Source organism: Miscanthus floridulus, chromosome 10 (genome assembly GCF_019320115.1).
Source record: "Miscanthus floridulus cultivar M001 chromosome 10, ASM1932011v1, whole genome shotgun sequence".
NCBI lineage: Eukaryota > Viridiplantae > Streptophyta > Magnoliopsida > Poales > Poaceae > Miscanthus > Miscanthus floridulus.
In genome coordinates this window covers 2,833,739-2,856,153 of record NC_089589.1, presented here as the reverse complement: position 1 = coordinate 2,856,153, position 22,415 = coordinate 2,833,739, and the positions used below count along the sequence as shown (strand labels likewise).

Below are 22,415 nucleotides of genomic sequence, written 5' to 3'. Positions count from 1 at the left end.
GGCGGCGTCTGCCTGAGCGGCCGAAGATGCCCGTGCTCGGCCCAAGCGGAATCCGCGACAAGCTCGCTGATCCTCGTGCAGCGCCCTACAAGCATAGCTAGGAAAGTTCCTTTAGTCAGTGCCAGATCTCCGCCCTAAGATGGTCGAAGACGCCTTGGTGACACCTCGCCGTCGGAGGCCTTCGCCACCCGCCGAGGCCGTGTTACAACAGTTCCCCCCTTTTGAGACCACGGTTCGCCTGAGCGTGCCGTGAGCTCAAAACGCCTTGACCAAAGATGTCCGCGGGGGCGGAGGCCACACGCATTGGCGTCTCCGAGGGAGGCCCCGCTACTTCCCCCCTGGCCCGCTCTGGCACGGCCATTGGTCTCGTTGAGAGTAGCCGTTGGGCAGCAAATCTAGTCGTTGTCCTACGCTGTGGCCGTTTACGCCGTATCGCTTTCCGTTGTATACCTTGCGACTTCTTCAGAGATGACCGTTGTGCGGCAGGCGAATTCTTTGGAGATGACCGTTGTATGGCGGGAGCCGGACCGCCCGCCCACGACCTATATAAGGGCGGGGTTGGTGGCGGGTCCCTCCCTGCATTGCTCATTCACTTTCCTTGCCTCTGAGAAATCGCTCTCTGCTCTCTTCGCTTTCGCCCTTGCTGCCTTCGCGCGTTTCGTCTTTCCGCCTGCGTCTTGCGCCTAGGCTGCCGCCGCGGTGGCTTTCTTTTCCGCCTCCGCCCATACTCGCCGGCCCGCCTTCTTCGGACCCTATCGCCACCTTCTCGGCGTTAGGGCCGCCGGCTGGGGTGCGCGTTTTGAGGAGTGCATGCTTGCCTCTGCCTCCGCGTTGGAGTTTGAAAAGCTAGTGGAGGAGGATTTGGGGAGTGTCTCTGCGTTCGTCGGAGGCCTGATCGCTGCGGATTCCAGAGACATGGCGATAAAGTCATGGGATTTCGGCCCCTCCTCCATTAATGAAGAGGCAGTCGCGGAGATGTTGAAGGAATCGTGTTTTTCTTCTTCGAGGGTAAAAATCCCTCCGCCTGGCCAGACTGTTCCGGAACCGGAGGAGGGATATGCGGTGGTGTTTCGGGACTTCTTCACCTGCGGCCTCCGCCTTCCTTACATCCCCTTCCTCCACCGGGTGTTGGAGACCTTCAATGTCTAGCTCCATCATCTGACTCCTACTGCCTTCCTCACGCTCAGCAAATTCTGCTGGGCGTGTGTTTCTTATGGTGCCAAGCCGGATGTGGACACCTTCTGCGCGTACTACGAGCTGCAGAAGCAGCGGAAGAAGAAGAAGGAGGTGCGGGAGGGCAAGGAGGTGGAGGTGACCTACTAGTATGGTAGTTGCATCTTTATGTCGAAGAGGAACCAAGGCATAGACCGCCTGGAGATTTCTTTTTGCCAGAAGGGCAAGTGGGACCGCGGCTGGCTTGAGCAATGGTTCTACGTGAAGACCTACGGGGTCCGTGGCACTATCGAGGATGGTGTGGAGGTCGCGGAGTATCCATTGACTTCAAGAATGGAGGAGATGGCGCCGTATACGCGCGTGGATCCGCAGGAGGAGATATCTCCGGCGAGGGAGGCTTGCGACCGGGCTTTTGCGGCAGCGTGCCGCTACTCCGGGGGCCATGACCTGGTGGAGGAGATTATGGCCTCCAACTACTAGCCCCTAGGCAGAGACAACCCAGCCTTTCGGCTAGAACAGGTGAAGGTTCTCATTTTTGGGCCGGAGGCTGGGATTCCGTTCCCCCGCTTCGGGCAGTCTTTAGGGGAGGGGGTGACGGAGGATAGTTTTGTCTCCAAGGTTGAGGAAGACGCCATCGGGTTGGTTGGCAAAATTTCCGAGCGTGAGTACACGTCTCGGAGAGCCGTGGCAGGCACCATGCCGTGGCTCAATCGAGTTTTTGAGGAGGTCAGGATCGTCTACCAGGAGCGTGAGGTTCCCGTCGAGGTCCTGGCTTCGATTGAGAAGAAGAAGAAGAAGGTCTTCGCGAAGAATGTTATGGCGGAGGCCGAGTCCAAGAAGAGGAAGGGCGCCGCTGTTGCTCGGGCGCCTACGAAAAGGAAGAAGAAGAGCGGTGCTCTGTTGATCGCGCCGGCCGCATCTTCGGTCGGTAGTGCGGGCGTTGCCTCCGCCGGCAGTGAAGACGTTCAGAGCTCCTTCGTCCTATCAGTGGACGTGCGGGTCGCGAGCGGAGAGGATCGTGGCTCTCCTAGAGCTCCGGTGTGCCCTGTGAGCGGCGCTGTGAGCGGTGCTGGGCGTTCGGAGGCCAGCGCTGCTCCGGCGCGCACCTTGCATGGTCCTACGAGTGTCGCCGAACAGCTGGAGGATAGCGCCGCCGATCCTATGCCCGACATTTTTGGCGGGCTGTATTCAAGCTCTAAAGAGGGCGTGGAGGCCGCCTTGCAGCATGCTCCTTCGTCTCCCGCCATTGTTGTGCCTTCGCCCGTGCCAGCGGCCGACGCTGGGCAGCCGGAGGCCATGGCTGCTGAGCAGGCCCCGGCGGCTCAGTCTCCTTCAAGCCCTTCGCCCGCCAGGCCGCTGGCTGAGGAGATCCGGCCCTTTGGGCCTTCGCCGCATGATATGGCGGAGACTTCTGCTCAGGGGGCTCAGCAGGCGGCCCAGCCTAGGCTTTTTATGAGTAAGTTTGTTTGGTGCACATTTTTGTGTTTACTGTCTTCGCCCAGTTTGTTTGTTTATGTATTGTACCAAGTGCTAATACCGTGTGCTTGTTGCTTTGTAGGTGATGTCATGGCTGGACTCCTCACCCTAGAGGAGCAAGCGGTCGCTGCCGGCGTCAGGTTTGGTCCGGGGCAGCCGGGGCTGATGGCGCCGGGTTCGAGTGAGTATAGAGTGTTTTTATCTTACTCGTCTTTTGGCCTGTTGTTATTGTCTATTTCTGATCGGCTCTCTGACCTGAGTTGTTGTTGTTGTTGTTTTTTTCTACGCAGGCTCCTCCGACACTTCTATCTCAGGTTGGGAAGAGTGCTATCTTGGGGTTCTTGGAGACGTCGGAGGTGGTCTCTGGCAGTTGGTGTATGTATTGTGAGATTTGCTTTTCTCACCTTATGGTCTTGTGTTTGTTTGTTCTTCTTTGAACAGATCGCTTCAAACAGCGTCTGAGGGACATGGATTTCTTCCAACTTCTCCGTGTTCATCTGGAACACCAGAGCTTGGTGCGTTTTCGGCGGTTTGCCTTTTTTGGTGTATGTTCGCCTTTAGACTTGTTTTTGTTTCTATTGTTGATCGCCTTAGTCTTCTTCTTTTATAATCGTAGGGGTATCACACGGCTATTGTTATGGAAGAGTGCTGCACTCGCGAGGTCTCCGACCGAGATACTGCGATTGAAGCGCTCAAGGCAGAGAACGAGCGTCTGGAAGGTGAAAAAGGGGGTTTGTCCAACTCCCTTGCAGCTCTCCGCCTTTCTCTAGCGGAGAAGGAATGAGAAAAGGAGGCTTTGAGGGCCGATCTCGCCAAGTCCCGGGATGCGGAAGCTTTGTCCGCCGAGCAGGCCCGTAGGGCGAACGAGTTGGCCGAGGGTCTCCGGCGAGAGCTGGCCTCTGAGAAGGAATCCATGGCTGCGGTGGAGGAGCAGCTGTCTTTGACGACGAGGCGTTTGGACTTGGTCAACGGGGTCCTTGCTTCATCCGTTGGCCATTACCGGGCCATCGTCGCCGAGTTCGAAGGCGAAACCTCCGCTCCTCCGGAGGAAGACAGCGTCTACACCCTCGCCTCCTGGCTGAAGCGTCACCTTGCGAAGCTCCCCAGTCTAATCAATGGCTGCACGGACTATGGGGCGCTGGCGGGAGTAGCGAAATACGCCAAGCTTTTGGTGCGCGGCGGGTGTACGCATACCGAAAGTATTCCGGAGGGAGCGCTGCTGGGTCCAGAGGAGCTTGGTGAGACTTCTCTTGGTTTGCGAAAAACCTTGAGAAATTTCATTGGGTACTTTTGGGCTCCATTTGGGAGACCTGCAGCCCGGAAACTGACGGAGGAAAAGAGGGCGAAGGTATTTGTAGTCTTTGTAGCCGCTATTTTTGTCTCCTTGCTTTTTGCGAAGCTGCGAAGGCTTTCGTTGCCTGTGCCCCTGATATTTTAGCCTTTTCTACAGGATGCGCAGAAGAGTCTTGCGGGTAGGCCTCCGTCAGTTCCACGCTCGGCGACCGCGGGCGGTGCCTCCACCACCGCTGGCGCTCCGGTGGGCGCTACAATCGGCGGTGGTGATGGTCGGAGGCCGCAGGCGCCGTGCCTGCCCACAGTTGACGCGGGCTCCGTTCTAGGGACTTCTGCTGCGGCCGATGCGCCAGAGGTCTAGGCTCTTTGTAGCACTTAGTTGTTTTGACTTGTATATTGTAGTCCAGTTGGACTCTTGTAAATAAAGTTTTTTTTGTTCTGAATGGTTTTGTGGGAAATTTTAACCTTGCGCAGGTTCCGAATCAGGAGCCTGCGCAAGATGTTGCGCCTTTGACTCTCTACAATGATGGTATTTATGTGAGCGGAGAGCTTTGGGAGTATTGGCGTTCGGCCTTTCCCCGTAGCGTTGCGCACGACGTGTTTGAGTCAGTTAAGTTTGACATAGACGACGAGCGCGCTGGGTTTACTCGCGCGCTTGCTTGGTGCGGACCTCCGCCACAATAGTTAGGATTTTATTGTAAGTTTGTGTCCTATAAGAATGCTACTTGACGTTTTATGGAATACAAAGCAGGTTCACTTTCTTGATTGTTTGTGCGGGGGTTTATGTCTGTTGTGCTAGTTTACATATCTCGTCTAGTCCCGAGCTTGCGCACCGTTGTCCTTTGCTTGGGCGAACATGCGCGATATAGAGGTGGTGTCCAGGACCTTCGCCCCATGTTCTCTCCTTCTCTGTGCTTGCTTGATGGCCGGGGTAGAAGTGTTGGCAGTTTTTTGGCCGGCGGAGGCGTACTTGAAGTCCGCCTGGCGAGGCTTGCTGAATCGGTGTGTGATCCGATAGGAGGTTTGGCGCAGCTTGTGCAGACGGCGGAGACTTTTGGTATTTCTTTAGCTGGGTGTTTTAGCTGTCTGGTGGTATGGGCCTCCGACGCTGCACACCCGTGGGACATGTTTCATTTGTGGAGATGGCAGGTTAGGTCTCCGATGTCAGGGGGATGTTATGAGATTTCGTGCGATATGCTCCTTCTTCCGTAGGCCTGCACTGTTCATCACCGTGCCGTAGTTCCTGTCTCTTTTCCCACTGTCTCCGACCGTCTACTAGTGCCTTCGACTTTACGAGTTTTCGTACGATATCTACGGCTAACTTAGATATCTAAGGAGACCCCTGCCTCCATGGCTGTTGCTGTGGCTTGTGCTTGTGCTCTGCCTTCTTCCCCCCTTGCGCCTTGTGCTGACTGAGGTTTTAAGGGCATGGGGGGAACCCGTTTTATAGCGGGGTGGTGGCTTTTGGTTATTAAATTTTTGGTACGTTGTTTGTTGGAACGTATCTTGGCTTTAATGGCCTATATCTTGCTTGAATTATTCGTGTCTTTTGAGATCTTTTGAAGTAAATAGGCCTAGTGCCTAAGTGACAGGGTTTTGTTAGACCTTTTCCTCATTTTGATGTTTTCGATGGCGGAGACCTTCTTGCTGGTTCTAGCGCCATAATGGTGTTGCCCCTGATGCTTGGGTTGGTTTTTTGTTAATGTCGGAGGCCTGTTTTGGCCGAGGTTGTTTTTGTCTTGATGCCTGAATCTGGTCAGGTCTTCGTCAAGGGTCGTAGGCCTGTTTGGCCAAGGTTGTTTTTGCCTTGATGCCTGAATCTGGTCAGGTCTTTGTCAAGGTCAGAGGCCTATTTTGCCAAGGTTGTTTTTGCCTTGATGCCTGAATCTAGACAGGTCTTTGTCAAGGTCGGAGGCCTATTTTGCCAAGGTTGTTTTTGCCTTGATGCCTAAATCTGGACAGGTCTTTGTCAAGGTCGAAGGCCTATTTGGTCATAGAGGTCGTTTCAAATTGCCAATGCCTGTGGCCGGCGCTTTGAAAGGACCTGTGCTTATTTTTGTTCACCGAATATTGCAGCGCCAGAGCTGGCCGCTTTCGGTTTTAGACTTTTCAAGCGTTCTTTTGGGGAATTACCTCTTTATACTTGTAGAGGATTTTTACATTGAGCCTGCCTCATTAAAAACCTCACCTCCACTTGGAGTTCCCCTGTGAGGAAAAGAGTATAGGCTCTTTTACATTTTTGGGTTTAAGAAAAAAACTGAAAGGTAAATGAACGGAGGGGCCTCCGCTTATTATTTGCGGAGGTTGCCCTTTGGTACATTGCCTAGATGTAGTATCTGCGGAGGCTGTCAATATTCCAGGTGTGGGTTGTCGTGACACCTTCGCTGTCAGTCAAGTGGAAAGAGCCAGGGCGGCCTGCTGCCGTTGCTGTGTATGGGCCTTCCCATTTCGGTTGCAGTTTGCCAACAAGTTGTGCGTTGGGTTTTCTTCTGAGTACGAGGTCTCCGTGTTTTATGTCTTTCCTTACCACCTGAGAGTCTCTCCATTTCTTGGTTTGGGACTAATATTTTGCAATGTTTTCGACTGCTTCCAGTCTTATGGCTTCTATTGTTTCTTTTGTATATTCTTCATCTTGCAACATTAGCTGTCACGTTGTGCGGAGGCTTTCGTGCTTGATTTCTTCTGGCATCATGGCCTCTTCTCCATAAAGCAGTTTGAATGGTGTGAATCCTGTTGTTCTTGAGATAGATGTATTGTGTGACCAAATCACTTTGGGTAATTCATCTACCCATTTTCCTTTGCGTAGGCCTAGTAATGTTTTTGATATTGCTGAAAACACTATTCTGTTTGCTCTTTCCACAGCACCATTGGACTCTGGGTGGTATACTGAGGTGAAGGCTAGTTTTGTCCCAATGCTTTTGCAGAATTCTTTGAAGTTCTCTGAATCAAATTGTTTTCCATTGTCTACTGTCAGAATCCTCGGTACACCGAATCTGCAAATGATGTTTTGCCAGAAGAATTTTCTGACAGTTTCTGAGGTTATCTTCGCCAGCGGCTTTGCTTCTATCCATCTTGTAAAATATTCTACTGCCACTACTGTGAATCTGTTTCCTCCTTGGGATGGTGGTAATGGGCCGACCAGGTCCATACCCCATCTTTGTAGCGGCCATGTCAGAGGTATAAGCTGGGTCTCCGACGATGGTTTTGACTGCCCGGGAGAGAATGTTTGGCATGCTTTGCATGTTCTAACTGTCTGCTCTACGTCTTGTATGTGTGTTGGCCAATAAAAGCCTTGCCTTATTGCCTTTGCTGATAATGCTCTAGAGCCAATGTGCGACCCGCAAATTCCTGAGTGTATTTCTTGAAGCAACTCTATGCCTTCGCTCTACGATATGCATTTGAGGAGAGGCTGGACTACTCCTTTCTTGTACAGTACACCATCTATGATTGTGTAATTTCTTGCCCTGGCCTATATTCTTGCTTCTTTTGCTTCATCTTCTTCGGTGGTTTTGTCTTCTAAGAATTATGTTATCGCCTTTCTCCAATCTTCATTTTGCAGGTGTAGTATGGGCTTAGGTGTCTTAGATGTCTCCGCAGTTGTCGGAGACTTCAGGATCTGGTAAAAAGTGTTTGGTGGCAATGGCAGGTTGTTTGCCGCCGCTTTAGCTAGTTCATCTGCCTCTGCATTTTCTGATCTTGGGATGTGCTTCAGGGTAAAGCCCTCGAATCTCCGCTCCAAATTTCTGACAACGGATAGGTATTTGATGAGTTCTGGCTCTCTTACTGTGTATTCTTTCTCTACTTGGCCAGTAACCACTTGAGAATCTGTTTTGACTATCAATGTTTTGGCCCCTAGGGTCTTTGCTTTACTGAGCGCTAGGATCAGGCCTTCATATTCTGCTATGTTGTTTGTTGATTTGAACTCTAGCCTTGTTGCATATTACAGTCTGACGTCGGAGGGTGCCGTTAGGACGGTGAAGGCTCCTGCTCTGGCTTGGCCCCAGGCTCCATCCGTGAATGCTATCCAGCCTTGAGTGGTTGGTTGTACCTTGGGCTCTGTCGGAGGTGTCCAATCTGCTACAAAATCGGCTAGTGCTTGTGATTTGATTGCTGTTCGAGGGACATATGAGATACCAAACTATGATAGCTCTATAGCCCATTTGCCTATTCTACCGGAGGCTTCTTTGTTTCTGAGCAAGTCTTGCAGTGGCAGTGATGTTGGAACTAAGATTTCGTGGGCTTAGAAATAATGCTTTTGTTTTCTTGATGCCGTTAGTACTGCGTAGGCAACTTTTTCTACCTCAGTGTAGTTTAGCTTGGCTTCGGACAATGCTTCTGAGATAAAATAAACTGGCTTTTGAGTTTTGCCTGATTCTTTTTCCAGCTCGTGGACTAAGACTGCGCTGACTGCATGGTCGGAGGCCGCCGCATATAGCAATAGGTGGCTGTCTGATTTTGGTTCGGAGACCACCAGTGAGTTTGCCAGATACTCTTTCAAGTTATGAAATGCCTCCAACTGCTTGGACCCCCACTCAAAGTTGTCTCCGCCCCTCAGTGCTTGGAAGAAGGGGAGGGTGCGTTCTGCTGATTTTGAGATGAATCTGTTGAGCGCTGCTATTCTTCCCGTCAGCTTTTGCACTTCTTTCTTGTTTTTGGGTTCTGCCATTGTCATTATTGCTCTGGTTTTGTCTGGGTTTGCTTTGATGCCTTCGCTGCTTATGATGTATCCGAGCATCTTTCCTTTTGTGACTCCAAATATACATTTTTCTAGGTTGAGGCGGAGGCCAGCTGTCCTGAGGTTGGCAAAGGTCTCCTATAAGTCGGAGACATGATCATCCTTGTTCTTGCTCATGACCACTATGTCGTCGACGTAGGCTATGATGTTTCTATCTAGTTGTGAGCCCAAAACTTCCTTTGTCATTCTGGCAAAGGTTGCTCCGGCATTTTTTAGGCCCTCCGGCATTCTGGTGTAGCAATATGTCCCGAATGGAGTGGTGAAACTTGTCTTGTCTTCGTCTTCTTTTTTCATCCAGATTTGGTGATACCCAGAGAAACAGTTGAGGAGAGAGAACCTCTGGCATCTGGCTGCCTTGTCGACGGAGGCATCTATTCTTGGCAATGGGAAAGGGTCTTTTTTGCAAGCTTTATTCAGGTCTGTGAAATCTATGCACATTCTCATTTTGCCATTCTTCTTTGGCACCAGTACTACGTTTGCGAGCCATTCTGAATACTTGACTTCTCTGATGACTTTTGCGTCTAGTAACCTTTGCACCTCCGCCTTTGCTGCCAGGATTCTGTCCTCCGACATTTTTCTCTGTTTCTGCTTTCTTGGCCTCATGTTTTCATTGATATCCAGTTCATGCTGTATGATGTCCCTGCTGACTCCCTGTAGGTCGGAGGTTGACCAGGCAAAGATGTCTTTGTTTTTTACTAGAGTTTCCATGAGCTCTTCCTCCTCTGCTTTGCTCAACTCTGAGCTGATTGTTACTTTTCTGTCTGGTAACTCCTTTTCTAGAGGGGTCACCTTTGTCTCTTCTTGACCTGTCATATCTGTTTTTCCTCTAGGCATATCTGGAGGCTCTAGCTCTTTGTGTGCCGAGTCGACTGCATTGATGTTTCTTTGGGCTCTGTAGATTGCTTTTTCTATGTTTCTTGCTTCTTTCTAGCTGCCTCGGACTGTGATAATACCATGGAGTGCTGGTATTTTCATGCACAGGTAGGCCATATGCAGGGCTGCGTTGAATTTGGTTGTGAATCCTCTACCCAAGATGGCATTGTATGGGTAATACAGATCGACGACATCGAAGGTTATGTACTCGGTTCTAGCATTTGCTTGGGTTCCAAACGACACTGGGAGTGAGATTTTCCCTAATGCTTGTATCTGCTTTCCTCCGAATCCTATCAAAGGGGATTCGGAGGGCTGTAGTTGATTTCTGCTGAGCTTCATTTGGTCGAAGATATTTACGAAGATGATATCTGCTGAACTGCCAGTGTCAATCAGTACTCTGCTTATCTCCCATGCTGCTATGTTGGTCTTGATTACCATTGCGTCTGCATGAGGGTAGCTCTCTAGCTGGAGATCTTCTTCTGTGAAGGTGATTGGGACTCTGGACCAATCTGTGTATTTCGCTGGGCCTTGGACTGCTACGTTGTTTACCAGGCGAAGGTGATCCTTTTTTTGTTTTTTCGTTTAAAACTCCATTGATGATCCTCTGGCGATTGGTAGTATCATGCCTATTGTTGGTAGCGGTCCATGGGGGTTGACTTGGTTTTCTGGGTTTGGCTCATTTTTGGTGCTGGTGGTTGGTTGTGAGGTGGCAGTGGAGGCAGTTGCTGCATGTGGTGCTGTTGCGGCGGAGGCTCAAACCTGATTTGGTTTTGTGCCGGTGGGTTTGTTTCGAGGTAGGTTATATGGGGAGGTTTTGGGTTTATGTAGGTCAGGCTTGCCTCCGAACTGTAGTTACCCGCCGGAGGCTGCTGCGAAGGCGCTGACCGCCATGCTGGTAGGAAGTTTGGGTAATAGGCAGAGGCTAGTGTGGAGGGATGTATTTGGGTTGCGTTTAGCGCTGGGTACATTGGGCAGTACTGCTGGTGGTCAGTTGTGTAGGTGGTGTTGACCTCTCTTGCGCTTTGCTGTGTCGGAGGTTGGGCAGTCTGCTTGTTCTTCATCCTTTCCTGTGTCTCTTTTGTCTCCAGACAATCTTTGGTGCTGTGCCCTACGTTTTCGCCGTGAAAAACGCAATATGGCATACGTTGTTTCTGGCTGTGGTTTTTGTTCCAGTTTTTGCCTGGGTAACCTTGCCGACCTTGGTTCCTGGTCTGGGTCTCCGGCCGTGCTGGCGCTTCCAGTTGCCCTTGCTCGGGGTGAGGTTGACCCTCGATGCTGAGCACTTGCCCCTGGCCTGGTTTCTGATTTGATGCATTCTGGTTATTATAGGTTTTCTGGGAGTTTTTGCTGTCTCTTTTGACCCTGCTCCTCCAGCCTTTTTCGGAGGTCATTGTCTGATCTGCAGTATTTCTCGAACTCGTCATACAACTGCTGTATGGAAGTTGGTTTCTTTCTTGAGAGGTGTGCTGCGAATGGCCCAATTCGAAGGCCTTTGATCGCTGCTTCGATGGCGATCTCGTCTGGGACGTCTGGTGCCTTCGCCTTTAGTTGCACGAATTTTCGGAAGTAGTCGTGTAGTGTCTCTCCCTGCACTTGCTTGCACTGGAATAGATCTGTGGAAGTCAGCGACTATGCTGTTAGCCCCTTGAAATTTGCCAATATCTTGTCCCGGAGGTTTTCCCAAGAGTAGACTGTGCTTGGTTTGAGCATAGAATACCAAGCCAACGCGTCACCTTCGGCTGCAATGACAAATGACTTTGCCAAGACGGCGTCGTCTCCGTCGACGGAGGCTACTGCTGCCTCGTAACTCATAATAAACTGATGGGGGTCTGTCTTGCCGTTGAACTTTGGTAGTGTGATTGGCTTGTACGCCGTTGGCCATGGCGACTGTTGTATGCCTTCAGAGAGCGGGGACTTGGGATCGATAGGCCTCCGCATCACCTGAGATGGCATCATGGTTGGGCTGATCGCTGGCGGAGTTGTTGCTGCGGAGGCTGGGATTGCGGAGGTTGACGCTGGTACTACATGCTGCATACTTAGCATCTCAGCATGTAGGACTGCCAACTGCTGCCTTATTTCTGCTGCTTGTGCTGACGCTTGAGTAGCTTGCTGATTAGCTACGAATGCTGCTGCCATTCTGTCCCTCTCTTATTGCGCTCTTTGCAACTGTGCTTGCAGCTGTTGCAGTTCTTGCTCGAGTGTTGTGCCTGAATTTGGCTGGGCCTCCGGATCTTGAATCTCTGGTTCTTGGGGTTCCGGTGGTTGACCCTGGGCATCTGCTCTGGTGTCATCCTCCGCAGGTGAGGTTGCATAGGTGCTACGAGCGGTGCGCCTAGGCCTTCCTCTCTGACCCGTGGTCGTTGCTGCTCTGGTGGTGGTTTTCCTTTTCTCTGCCATCGTTGGTTTGCCTTGGCCAAACCACGGTGGGCGCCAATGTTGAGACTAGCGGTCTCAAACAGTGTGGAGGAGATAGAGGCCTTCGCCCGCCAAGCGTTGCCCTCAGGCGGAGGCTTGGGGAATAGGCACGACAGGTGGGCGTGTAGGGAAATGACACGCAAAACTAAGGTTTCATTAATTCATCATCCAACCTCCTGTACTGTTACAAGTGTTCCCTATTTATAGGACTCAACTACCTCTTGACATAATTTATTACAATGCCCTTCAACTGCTACAGTACATTCCTGGAATATTCCGCCACCAGTCTCTCGTTTGCGGGGCAATCTTGCCACACCGTCTTCAAGTAATGGGCCTCCATAAGCGGCCGGCCCACCGTGCCTCGGTCTTCGGCCCAGAGGCCTGGGTTCCCGACGCTGGCCTCCGTCTTCAGGGGCGCGCAGCTGCCTACGCGAGTCTCCGTCGGTCCGGTCGGAAACCTCATCCGTAGGTCTCCGCCCGGCCGCGCGGGGGCCATGCTGGCACGCTCGCGCGGACCATGGGCGCCTGCGCTTAGGTACCTGCACACACTTAGGCAAGGTTGTTTGTTTGATTAGTTCAGGGGTAGGGCGGCCTCCGCCTTTATTGCCGGAGACGCCCGTCAACCGAAGCGGGGCGGCGTCCGCCTGAGCGGCCGGAGATGCCCGTGCTCGGCCCGGGCGGAATCCACGACAAGCTCGCTGATCCTCGTGTAGCGCCCTACAAGCATAGCCAGGAAAGTTCCTTTAGTCAGTGCCAGATCTCCGCCCTAAGACGGTCGAAGACGCCTTGGTGACACCTCGCCGTCGGAGGCCTTCGCCACCCGCCGAGGCCGTGTTACAACATCATTCACGTAAGCATCCATGATGATGTGATAATTTATCCATGCCGGTTTTTTCCGTGACAAACATTAGGCTTGGGTTAGGCTAATTAGGCCTTGGGCTCTTCTACGACAGTTTAGGACCGTCATGGATTTCGTTAATCTGTGATGGTTTTTGAAAAACCTCCACGAATGTTAATCCGTGACGGTTTTTTGGTGATCTGTGACGAAAATTTTCCATCATAGATTAAGAGGATTGTTGTATTGGTTGGATTTCTTACGTCCAGGGCCAGGATTACTTGCCTAGCCAGATGCAGGATGCTGTGATCCAACCAGCCCTTTAGATACTCACTCTATCCACAAATATATATAAAAAAGTCTTCTCAGATGTAATTTGTCTATTATAATATACGCCCGGCCGATTTGTTATTATTTATTTATGTTTCCATCATCCTGACAGCAATCGGAAAATCTGTCTAGCTATAATACATATCGGATTTTATGGATGATCTCCAATATAGCGCCGCCGGACAGCCGGAGCAGTATATATACTGCCGTACTAATTTCGTCCCTGACGTCTGGATGCATAATTCTTGTACGCCGCCGTGTCTGATGATGAGCAAGAAGGCTTCATGTAAACCCCAATGGCGTCGAGAAGCCAGCCGGAGCGTCCCCAGAAGCCGACGATGCAGGCGCCGTCCGCCGCCGGCACGGAGAAGTAGTGCGACCCTGCGGCCACGCTGCCGTACGGCCCGTACGTCCTGCCGGCGCTGGTGCGGAACGTCAGCGAGGTGATCACCACGCCGGGGACGTTCGCGAAGTGCCCCGTCGTCCCCTCCACTGCCGTGATGTGCTCCCCTGAAGGCAGGTCGATCTGCATGCACAGAAATTATTTGTATATTCATTCACAGATGCATGCCAATCAACCCCTGAAGCGAAATGCACACAAGGATCGGAAGAAAAGGTGATCGATCTGGGCGGTCGTTAGTTACCTCGGTACGAACTCCTCTGGAGCCGTAGGAATCCGGGAGGCCCCACGGACCAGCCACTCGGGGCGGCGGCCCCTCGTAGTCGCCGGCGAGGGTGTACTCGCAGGAGAGGGAGTGGATGGCGCCGGAATGGTAGAGGATGATGCTACGAAGGCGAGGAGTGCTGGCGCCGCGCATGTAGAACGGCTGCCCGCCGGATCCACCCCACGGCCCCACGCTGATCACGCCCCTCGGCTGCAATGCAATCCACCACCATCCATTACTCATATATATTCATAATACTGCTATTACTACGTACTTTATATATAGGCAATGTTTTTTTTTTGCTATGGGACACTAAACAAACATAGAATTAGCTAGTCCACGTCTCAAACATCAAAATTTGCTAGATATCATCACTGAACCATGGTCATTTGTTATACGACACCGAAACATTAGTTAACTGATTTTCTCAAATCTAAGTAAATAAAAGGTGGGGAAATGCCGTTTTTGCCTTTGTCTTTACTTCATTCCAAACTGCATGACACACTAGTGCTACTTTATTTATGAGAGAATTATGTATTTGGCACTGAAACAAATCAGTCTTTCGTATTTAGCACTTAAAAATTTGAAATTTCTTATCTGGCATCAAATTAAAATTTCCTTCCCTATATGACACTACCGTCCATTTCATCCATTCATCTGTTAGTTGACTATCTTGACCGTGTCAGTTTTTTCTTAGCGTGACCAACCTACCCTCACGCATCCAATTTGTCCGTGGACTTCCCGAGCGGCCGAGCCTTCCCGTCTCCCGTGTGTGTCTGTGACCTTCTTCCCCGAAAAAACACACCAAACCCTAGATTGATGGAAAGAGGAGGAGAGGATGATGGAGCAGAGATGTTGTGGCCGGTGGCGCCCAGCACCAGCTGCGCATGCCCTCTGGCAAAGCGACCTCACCCGGCGGAGCCAGGCCGTGGCGCGGTCGCGGCGGCGGGACCGACGCTCCGGCCAGCCCGCGGCGTGGCGGAGGCGGCGCGGCCCCTCCGGCTAGCCAGCAGCGTGGCAGAGGCGACGACGAACCCAAACTGACCGAAAGCGGAAAGCAAACAGCAGACGACTCGAGAGGACACAGGAAGGCGCGAAGAAGACAGAGATCCACGCCCACGCCACTCCCTCCCCACTACTCAGGACAGCGAGCAGGTACAAGCAGATCTCCCTCCACGATGCGCCGACCGCGCTTCCTCTCCGCTGCTCCCCCGGTTGGTTCCTTCTCTCCGCCCTTCTTCTTTCCACGCGTCTTTCCTGTTCATGGCGCTTGATGGATGCAGGCCGGGCCCCCACGTTCTCCTCCGATGGAGGGTTGGCTTTATTATTATTTTTATATATGTTCCTATAAAATGAAAAATCCTGCAGCTGAAGGAGGGATCATGGAGCACGGGGTTCTGGGCTCCAGGGGCGCCGGCGCCGTCCAAATCTTGGGGACGAAGACCGGGGCCGCGACATGAGTGCTCCTCGCGGTCCCTTCTCCTCTTGTCATTCTTTTGTGATCGGGTGCAGACAGGTCTGGGATCGTACCGTGGGACTAACTAATTCAGTTTTTATGATTGTTGGAGTGAAAACGCTGTATGGAATATTGCTCTTGGGGCTGTGAAGCCGTGGGATTCTAGCATTATTTATGATGATTGTTTTGTTTTCCATTCCAATATATATATATATATATATATAATTTTCATTAGTGATCCATTGTTTCCCCACCAGAGCAACCCATTTCAGAAAGTGTACTTGAGTAAGATCAATTTCTTTTCGATCGCCAAATCAAGATATGTATGTTACTACAAGAGTTGAGGGTATCTAATCTGCAGGCAAGATGGCATAATACTGTGGGTTACAAACCATGTTATTTGGGTTTGCATTTTCTGGAAGAAGGTTAATACTATGAGACCTACCCAAAAAATTGTTATTTTTTATTTCTTGATTATTTTGTAATACACAGAAAACTGAAATCTACAAATTTAAAAGGATCTACCGGTAAGAATATATGTAAGTATTTAAGTTATATTGCTAAATCAAATATGTTGCTAGCTAGTAGTAGACATTTTGATTTGAACCCGTAGTAAATCAGGGCATAATTCTATTTGACACTTCATCCTTCACATCACTAATTTTATGAACTTTTTGGGATGTGTTCGAGCTGAGCTTAGATGATTTTGCTACTGGGGATGGACAGACGGAATGGCCTTTATTTTCAAATTGGATGATCTGTTCTATTGGCATGCAAGCATACATCATCGGTTCTATATTTGATTGGTTGTTCTACTATTGGCAGGTCATGTGGCAAAACAACCTCTACAAGTTTTACTGGTTCTACCAAACATGAGCAGAACTTGCATGAGAATGTTAAGCCGTTGCAATTGGCAACAAATGGATCCTCTCGTTTGGCTTACAGAAGTCCAGTGTTTAAACATCACTGGAATCTTTCTGCTAGTTCTTCCTCTGCAAATGTGGTTGCCACTTTTGATGATGAACAAGATGTATCTTCCAGTGTTGTTGAAGAAAAAATTGGAGTACTGCGCCCAGCACCAGCTGCGCTTGCCCTCTGGCGGGACAGAGGGAGTAATTCGTAGTTTCGGTGATTGAGCGAGAAATATGAGTACTTGTATACTTCTGATGTTCAATTGTGGAGAACTCTAGATGATTGGCTAGCTGTGTGTACTATTCTAAGTATTTGTGGAGAAATATCTGTTTGTTGTCTTCATGTCTTGCGATGATCTGACAAGAATATAGGACTGACTAAACTGAGATGAGCGAGCTGCTAAACTGCATCAAACAATTTCTGACCAAGCTAACTAGACAGGGCAAATTCCTCCCGTGCTAAGCCTACCCTAGCGGGACCCGCTCTTGCCTTAGAATTTGAAATTTATTATTTATTTATTTGCAGACTTCGATTATCAAAATCCCATGTTTTAGTTCACAATATATTTGTGATATTTATAATTTTCTTATTTGACAACCTGTCCATCTATTACTTCCTTATTTGGCATCATGTATTTCTGCTACAAAGAAGGGCATTCATGTCATTTTACCAGTCACTTGACGCCGTTACTAGCCAAAATGAACGGCAGTGCTATCTAGGGAAGAAAATTTCAACTTGGTGCCAAATAAGAAAGTTCAAATTTTTTAGTGTCAAATGCGGAAGACCGATTTGTTTCAGTGCCAAATACATAATTCTCTCTTTATTTATATATGGGATTTGCTAAATTTAAGGTGCCTGAACTTTAGTTTTCTTTTGGGCGACGCTAATTGTATATATTTTATACTAAAATAACAGTTTTAGTTTGTTGAAATTTCTACAATTTCTGGTTCCGTGAATAAAAAATCCGTTAGACAAAACCATAAACCTGATAAAATCTGATATGTGTTAGCACAAAGATAATTTAACAATTCACAATTATTTTTTATAGTCAGAGAAGGACAAAAAATTAATATGTTATGACACAAAGGCAAATAACAAATCACAAAAGTGATAATTTATTTGTACTAATCGGTAGTACAAGAGCGTTGCCTGAAACCATCTTAAAACTCAGGCACCTGAAATATAGAAGTGTTTATATATATGTGCTTAATTGCATGCCACCCTAATTATATATCTGGTACACAAACCCTAGCTTGCCTAATACCTTCTCCGTTCTAAATTTTAAGTCATTTTGATTTTTTTAAATAAATAGATTTTGCGATCTTCATATACATAGTAAAAGCTATAAATTTGGAAAAACAAAAACAAGACTTACAATTTGAAAAGGATGGATTACTCACAACTACATAAACGCCAACACCACTGGTTTTGCAGGGCAGTGGTGAAAGTGGTGGTTGAAATGGAGGTTATCATTGCCAGTTTGCAACCGACAGTGAAAGTGGTGGTTGAAATGGAGGGGGGGGGGGGGGGGGGGCTCATTGGCCGCGGTGAAAACTCAGAGGGAGAGAGAGTGGCGCGGAGAACTCTAGGGCCCGTGTGCCCCATGCCCTAGAATTTGCCGCCACAGGCCGCGACACCCCCTGAGGTCACGCTAGGGAGTTGCAGAGAGAGAGAGAGAGAGAGAGAATTACTCGGGAGGAGATCTCCACGGAGAGCCTGAGAGGGAGGGGGAGATACAAAAGGGAGGGTGAGCGAGACGAAGGGATGGAGATAATAGAAACATGGGAGAAACATAGGGAGGATAGAGATGGGCCGGTGGGGCCTCGGATCGTCGCTCCATGTGCACCCGTTCATGGGGCGACATGTGGGCGGGTCCCTCTGTTAGCCACTTCAAGATAGCACAACATGCGCATGTGGTGCAAGGGCGGTGCGAGTGAAAGCTCGGTGCACCGTGTGTGTGTGTGGGGGTGGGGGTGGGGGGGTGTGGGGGGGGGGGGGGGGGGGGGGGGGTTGTTACCATCGGCTCCTCTCTCCTGAACTGCCAATAAAAATTGTTTTCACCACCGTACCAGTTTTAGTTTAGCGGTATACTATCACAAACGGTTTCAATGAAATCAAGGGTAAAAATAGCATTAAAAATATTTCTGTAGTAGTGGCTAACAATAATTGATCTCGATCGACTGCAAGTATATATATAAACAGTACGTCTGAAGTAATAATAACAATAGAAAAAAAAGAAAGATTAGTACTAGAAATTAAAGCATGCATATGCACGTACCGAAGTGTGATTGTAGTATCTTCTCTGCTGGGTCCTTGAGGTATCATTTGCACTGCTGTTTGTCTTTAGAACATGATCAGCCGAAGGGAGATCAGGGAGGGCGACGTAGGGTTCCAGTGCTTCTTCACGAAGGGAGGACGACGACCTCTCAACATCAGTGCTCCATGACGCCACAACGACGGGTACTAGTTGTCTGACTCCGCCACTAACCCTCCTTTCTCCTCGTCGCCGTCCCAAAACATTGATATCCCAAAGCTCCTGAAACAAGCAAGTACATGGCAATTGACAAACAAGTCACCTCTTTTTTATGACGACGACGCGCATGCATGCAGGGGATGGATATATAGATGATCTCTACCCTAGAACGAAGAGATCGAACACAACGTATATGTAACTGATGGATGGAGATGATGCATGAACAAGTAGTAGCTATAGCTGGAGCTATTTCTATCGTCGACGATCGATCACCTTGGTGACGTAGTCGAGGGCTCCTCGCCAGGTGAATTCGACGCCAGCGCCGCTGTTGCCTGGCCCCCTCTCCAGCGCCCGCACGAGCTGGATTCCCACGAGCAAGGCGCAGGTGTACATGCTCAGAGGGACGACGACGAGGAGCAGCACGGCGGCCCCGGAGAGCTTCGCCATTTCTCCCTGCTCTCTGCCTGCTGCAACAACTGGCCGGGGATCAGTCGACCTGGACGACGACGGCAGGTATATATGCGTATATTGTTGGCTAGCTAGGGCGGCGTCCTCTTATCTTAATTATTATGCATCGATCATTGATGGTATCGATTAATTACCTAGGTCGTTAATTTGATTGTCATTGTCGTCGCGTCTCTGTCAAACAGCTGCCGCCTGCCGCCTGCCGCCGGTACAGCGACATGCATTCATCGAGACATCCACAAGGAAACAAGGGATAGCCCGAATAAAATAATTAAGAATATTTCACTTTGGATTCAGCAATCCTCCGTAGTCTTCAACGCTACTTCCAGTATCTTTTCATAAGTTATGCCTGTTTAGTTGTAGTCTTGTAGATGACTTATAAACTCATGCCTATTAAGTGAAAGGTGTGGGCCCCACACGGAAAATGGTGGCTTATAAGTTTTAAGTAGGGGTGAACCAACTTATTTCCTATAAGCAGATGTGACTTATAAATTGGTGGTGTTTGGCAAAATCAGTCACTTATTTTACTTTTTAACTTATAAGTAGGTGACTTATTTGGAACCAAACATGCCCTAAACTCCGAACGGCGACAAATGGATTCAACAGGTTAGGCAGTAGGGTTCATTGTTTCCTGCTTCATGCATTACATGGTTGGACAAATTAAGCAAATATATATACTACGTAGTAGTAGTAGTTTATATATGTACATCAACATCCGTTGGGCGATTGTGCATTGGCCTACGCATGCAACGAAATGTGTGCTCACAACCACCCCATATGGCTGCTGATAGGTGTTGATTCACTTGCTTAGCGAGGCTGGAGTTTAGCCGGTTCCATAGGAATTTTTTTCCTTGTCCTTTTTTATCTCCTTGTTTCTAGTAGTAGCGCTCTGTTGTCCTGAGAGAGGGGTCGTACTTGTTGGAGGCGACGAGGCGTGAGTGTGAAGTCATAGTTGTTTGGAGGTGTGTGTGTGTATATATGTGGCGGTCGTAGTAATATTGGAGGGGTCTGCGTGGCAATGGCGGTGGTGATCGTAGCAAGTTTTTTTTTTTTTTTGTTGTGGCGCGGTGCCAGTGCGTTTTAATTTTACACCACCGAAGCTATATGGTTTTTTGGCCAGGTTTTCTTTATAAACTAGGGTGATTACCTTTTTCTAACAAATCTACAACAAAACTATTGTCGTCCTTTCGAAAAATGGTAGCTTTCTGTCGATATATGAGATTTTCTTTTGCACAATGCAAACATTATTTGCACCATCTTTTTTGGGGGGGAATCATGGTAAATATTGAACGTCCGCCGCTGCTGATCGAGCAAATTGTTGAAGAGGCTGAGCAGCATAATGCTCTTACCGCTTAACTTGTGCCCTTTAGAAATGCTTAACTCGTTGTTCACTGTTCGGTTCTCCGTCCATCAACGATCCTTCCTCTAAGCCTCTATCCCCTCTCTCTTGTTGTTGGTCATCGCAGATGCCACCAGGTCTATCACAAACCTATAGTCAAATTGGTTTCGTGTCTATCTTTCCCCGTCGTTTCACCGGCGATTGATGTCACTACTGACGTGCGGGATGGCTGCACCATCATCGTTTGGCGTGCCTCCTTATCTGAGGGATCCGCCCCTCTCTTGATGGTTACAGGCGGTTGCTATGCTCTACGCGGTGCTCTCTTCCAGTGTTTCCCACTGCTGCATCAACCGCCACTACTGTCATGATGGCCTCCATGTCTACCTGCTAGTTGCCTATTTTCTCTTTTCTCTTCCCTTCTTCTCCTCGGCTCGAGAGGGGTTTGATAGTTAGGGCTTGGGATGCTTGGAGTGGGTGGTGCTTTCACCTGGCCTCTCTATTTATTATGATTGTTAATATCTGCAAGGAATGGTGACGGTGGTGTGAGTAAGAGTCTGAGTCCAACATTAGATTAGGAATCTACCAAGATTCTTTCACGCTAGGGTATGCCCTACTTGTTCTCTCCTTCATTCAGTCTCAAACTACAAAACTTTCTTTGTTTCTTTATGAATGCTCAACCCAACCCACTCACCCACCCACCTATACACTTGTCTTCCCCCTCTACTACTAAAAAAGAGTGAGAAGCTTTCGTCCACCAGCCATTCATTGCGCATCCCCCCTATCCATTGATTAACCTACGCCAGCTTCAGGCTTTGATTTTTTTGGAAAAAAAAAGCTTCTGACGTGAGCTGCCTTCGATTTCCCTCCAAAAATGGTGTCAGAAAAATATGAACCAACCTCTAGCAAAAAAGGGAATCAACCACTCCAATCTCTCCAAATTTTCAACAAAAATCTGAGATCAAGCAAAAAGGAAAGCAATAATCAATCGGTCCTCAATGGCAGACTGTCAAATATTCACATGCCTAGCGCAGAAAGACTATCATGGTCCATCAAGGGTTCCCTATGTCCATACTAACCATAAATCACATAGATATCATTAAGAATTATCACAATGAAAAATCAAGCAAATAAACACTAATCAGTAATTATCGCCATTATATTTAGTACTTAATTGAGGGGGGCGGGTTTGTATAGTGGAGAATCTAGGGGTGCCACACCCACCCACCCATTCACACACACATCCCTCGTCCACTACATGTATTGTTGAGTCTTGTTTAGTACCTGCTTTCTCATCTTCTACAAACAGAAGTGGTTCTCCTCTTTTAGGCTTAGTACAGACCCGTCTCTGCATATGTCGTTAACAACATCGTCTCTTCTCCACCCCACTACTCGTGGCATCTTCATTTGCAAATGAAAAGTATGTGTGTGATCGAATCTACTATTTAATCATGCATGTTGTTTGAGAGACAATGTTGTTATTAGTTGTGTTGTTTAATTCTACTAGTGTATTATAGATATACATGCAAGTATGTGCATTTATTTTGATTTATGTTCCGAAATTAATCATAAACTTGCCTAATTATGTAACACGATACCCGGAGGGTGTGGCTAGAGTTTGGTGCAATCTTATCCTCGTTTGTTGAGAGAAAAGAATGACTAAGGAGTCGCTAGCAAGTTTTTTTTTTCTATTTTCCCTCACCTCTAAGTGGGATGAAATCCAAGTGAGCTGTTTTTTTTTCTATTTTATCTCGCCTCCATGTCAGACGAAATCTAAGTCGCAACATCTCCTCTTGTTGGGACACCCTTTGTTTTGTGAGAACAAGGAACTTTTGTATCTCTCCCTTTCCTATAATCAATATATTTTTTTCACTTATAATCTTGCGCAAATCCCTGAGTTGCATGTCCGCAGCGCGCTAGATGCCTACGCACAACATAGCATTATCAGAGAAGAATTGCAAGATCATGTCAAGCCATG

At 48.8% G+C, this 22,415-nt stretch overlaps 1 protein-coding gene across 1 annotated transcript; it reads right to left on the bottom strand.

Annotated features, from left to right (window-relative positions):
- Positions 1-13,202: 13,202 nt before the first annotated feature.
- LOC136487498 (uncharacterized) lies at positions 13,203-19,111 on the bottom strand. The gene is made up of 4 exons (XM_066484620.1): positions 18,910-19,111; positions 18,442-18,699; positions 13,775-14,005; positions 13,203-13,656 (listed from the first exon to the last, which is right to left on the bottom strand). Exons 1-4 carry the CDS (start codon positions 19,081-19,083, stop codon positions 13,342-13,344), a joined length of 978 nt encoding a protein of 325 aa, XP_066340717.1. The 5' UTR covers positions 19,084-19,111; the 3' UTR covers positions 13,203-13,341.
- Between the last annotated feature and the right edge of the window lie 3,304 nt (positions 19,112-22,415).

What these genes read in the sequence shown, in the direction of transcription:
- LOC136487498 (XM_066484620.1), bottom strand. Translation starts at nt 19,083, where the DNA reads ATGGCGAAGCTCTCCGGGGCCGCCGTGCTGCTCCTCGTCGTCGTCCCT. An exon ending in GATACTACAATCACACTTCG is followed by an intron (nt 14,006 to 18,441) that starts GTACGTGCATAT and finishes ATTGCATTGCAG; the next exon opens with CCGAGGGGCGTGATCAGCGT. An exon ending in CCAGAGGAGTTCGTACCGAG is followed by an intron (nt 13,657 to 13,774) that starts GTAACTAACGAC and finishes CTGTGCATGCAG; the next exon opens with ATCGACCTGCCTTCAGGGGA.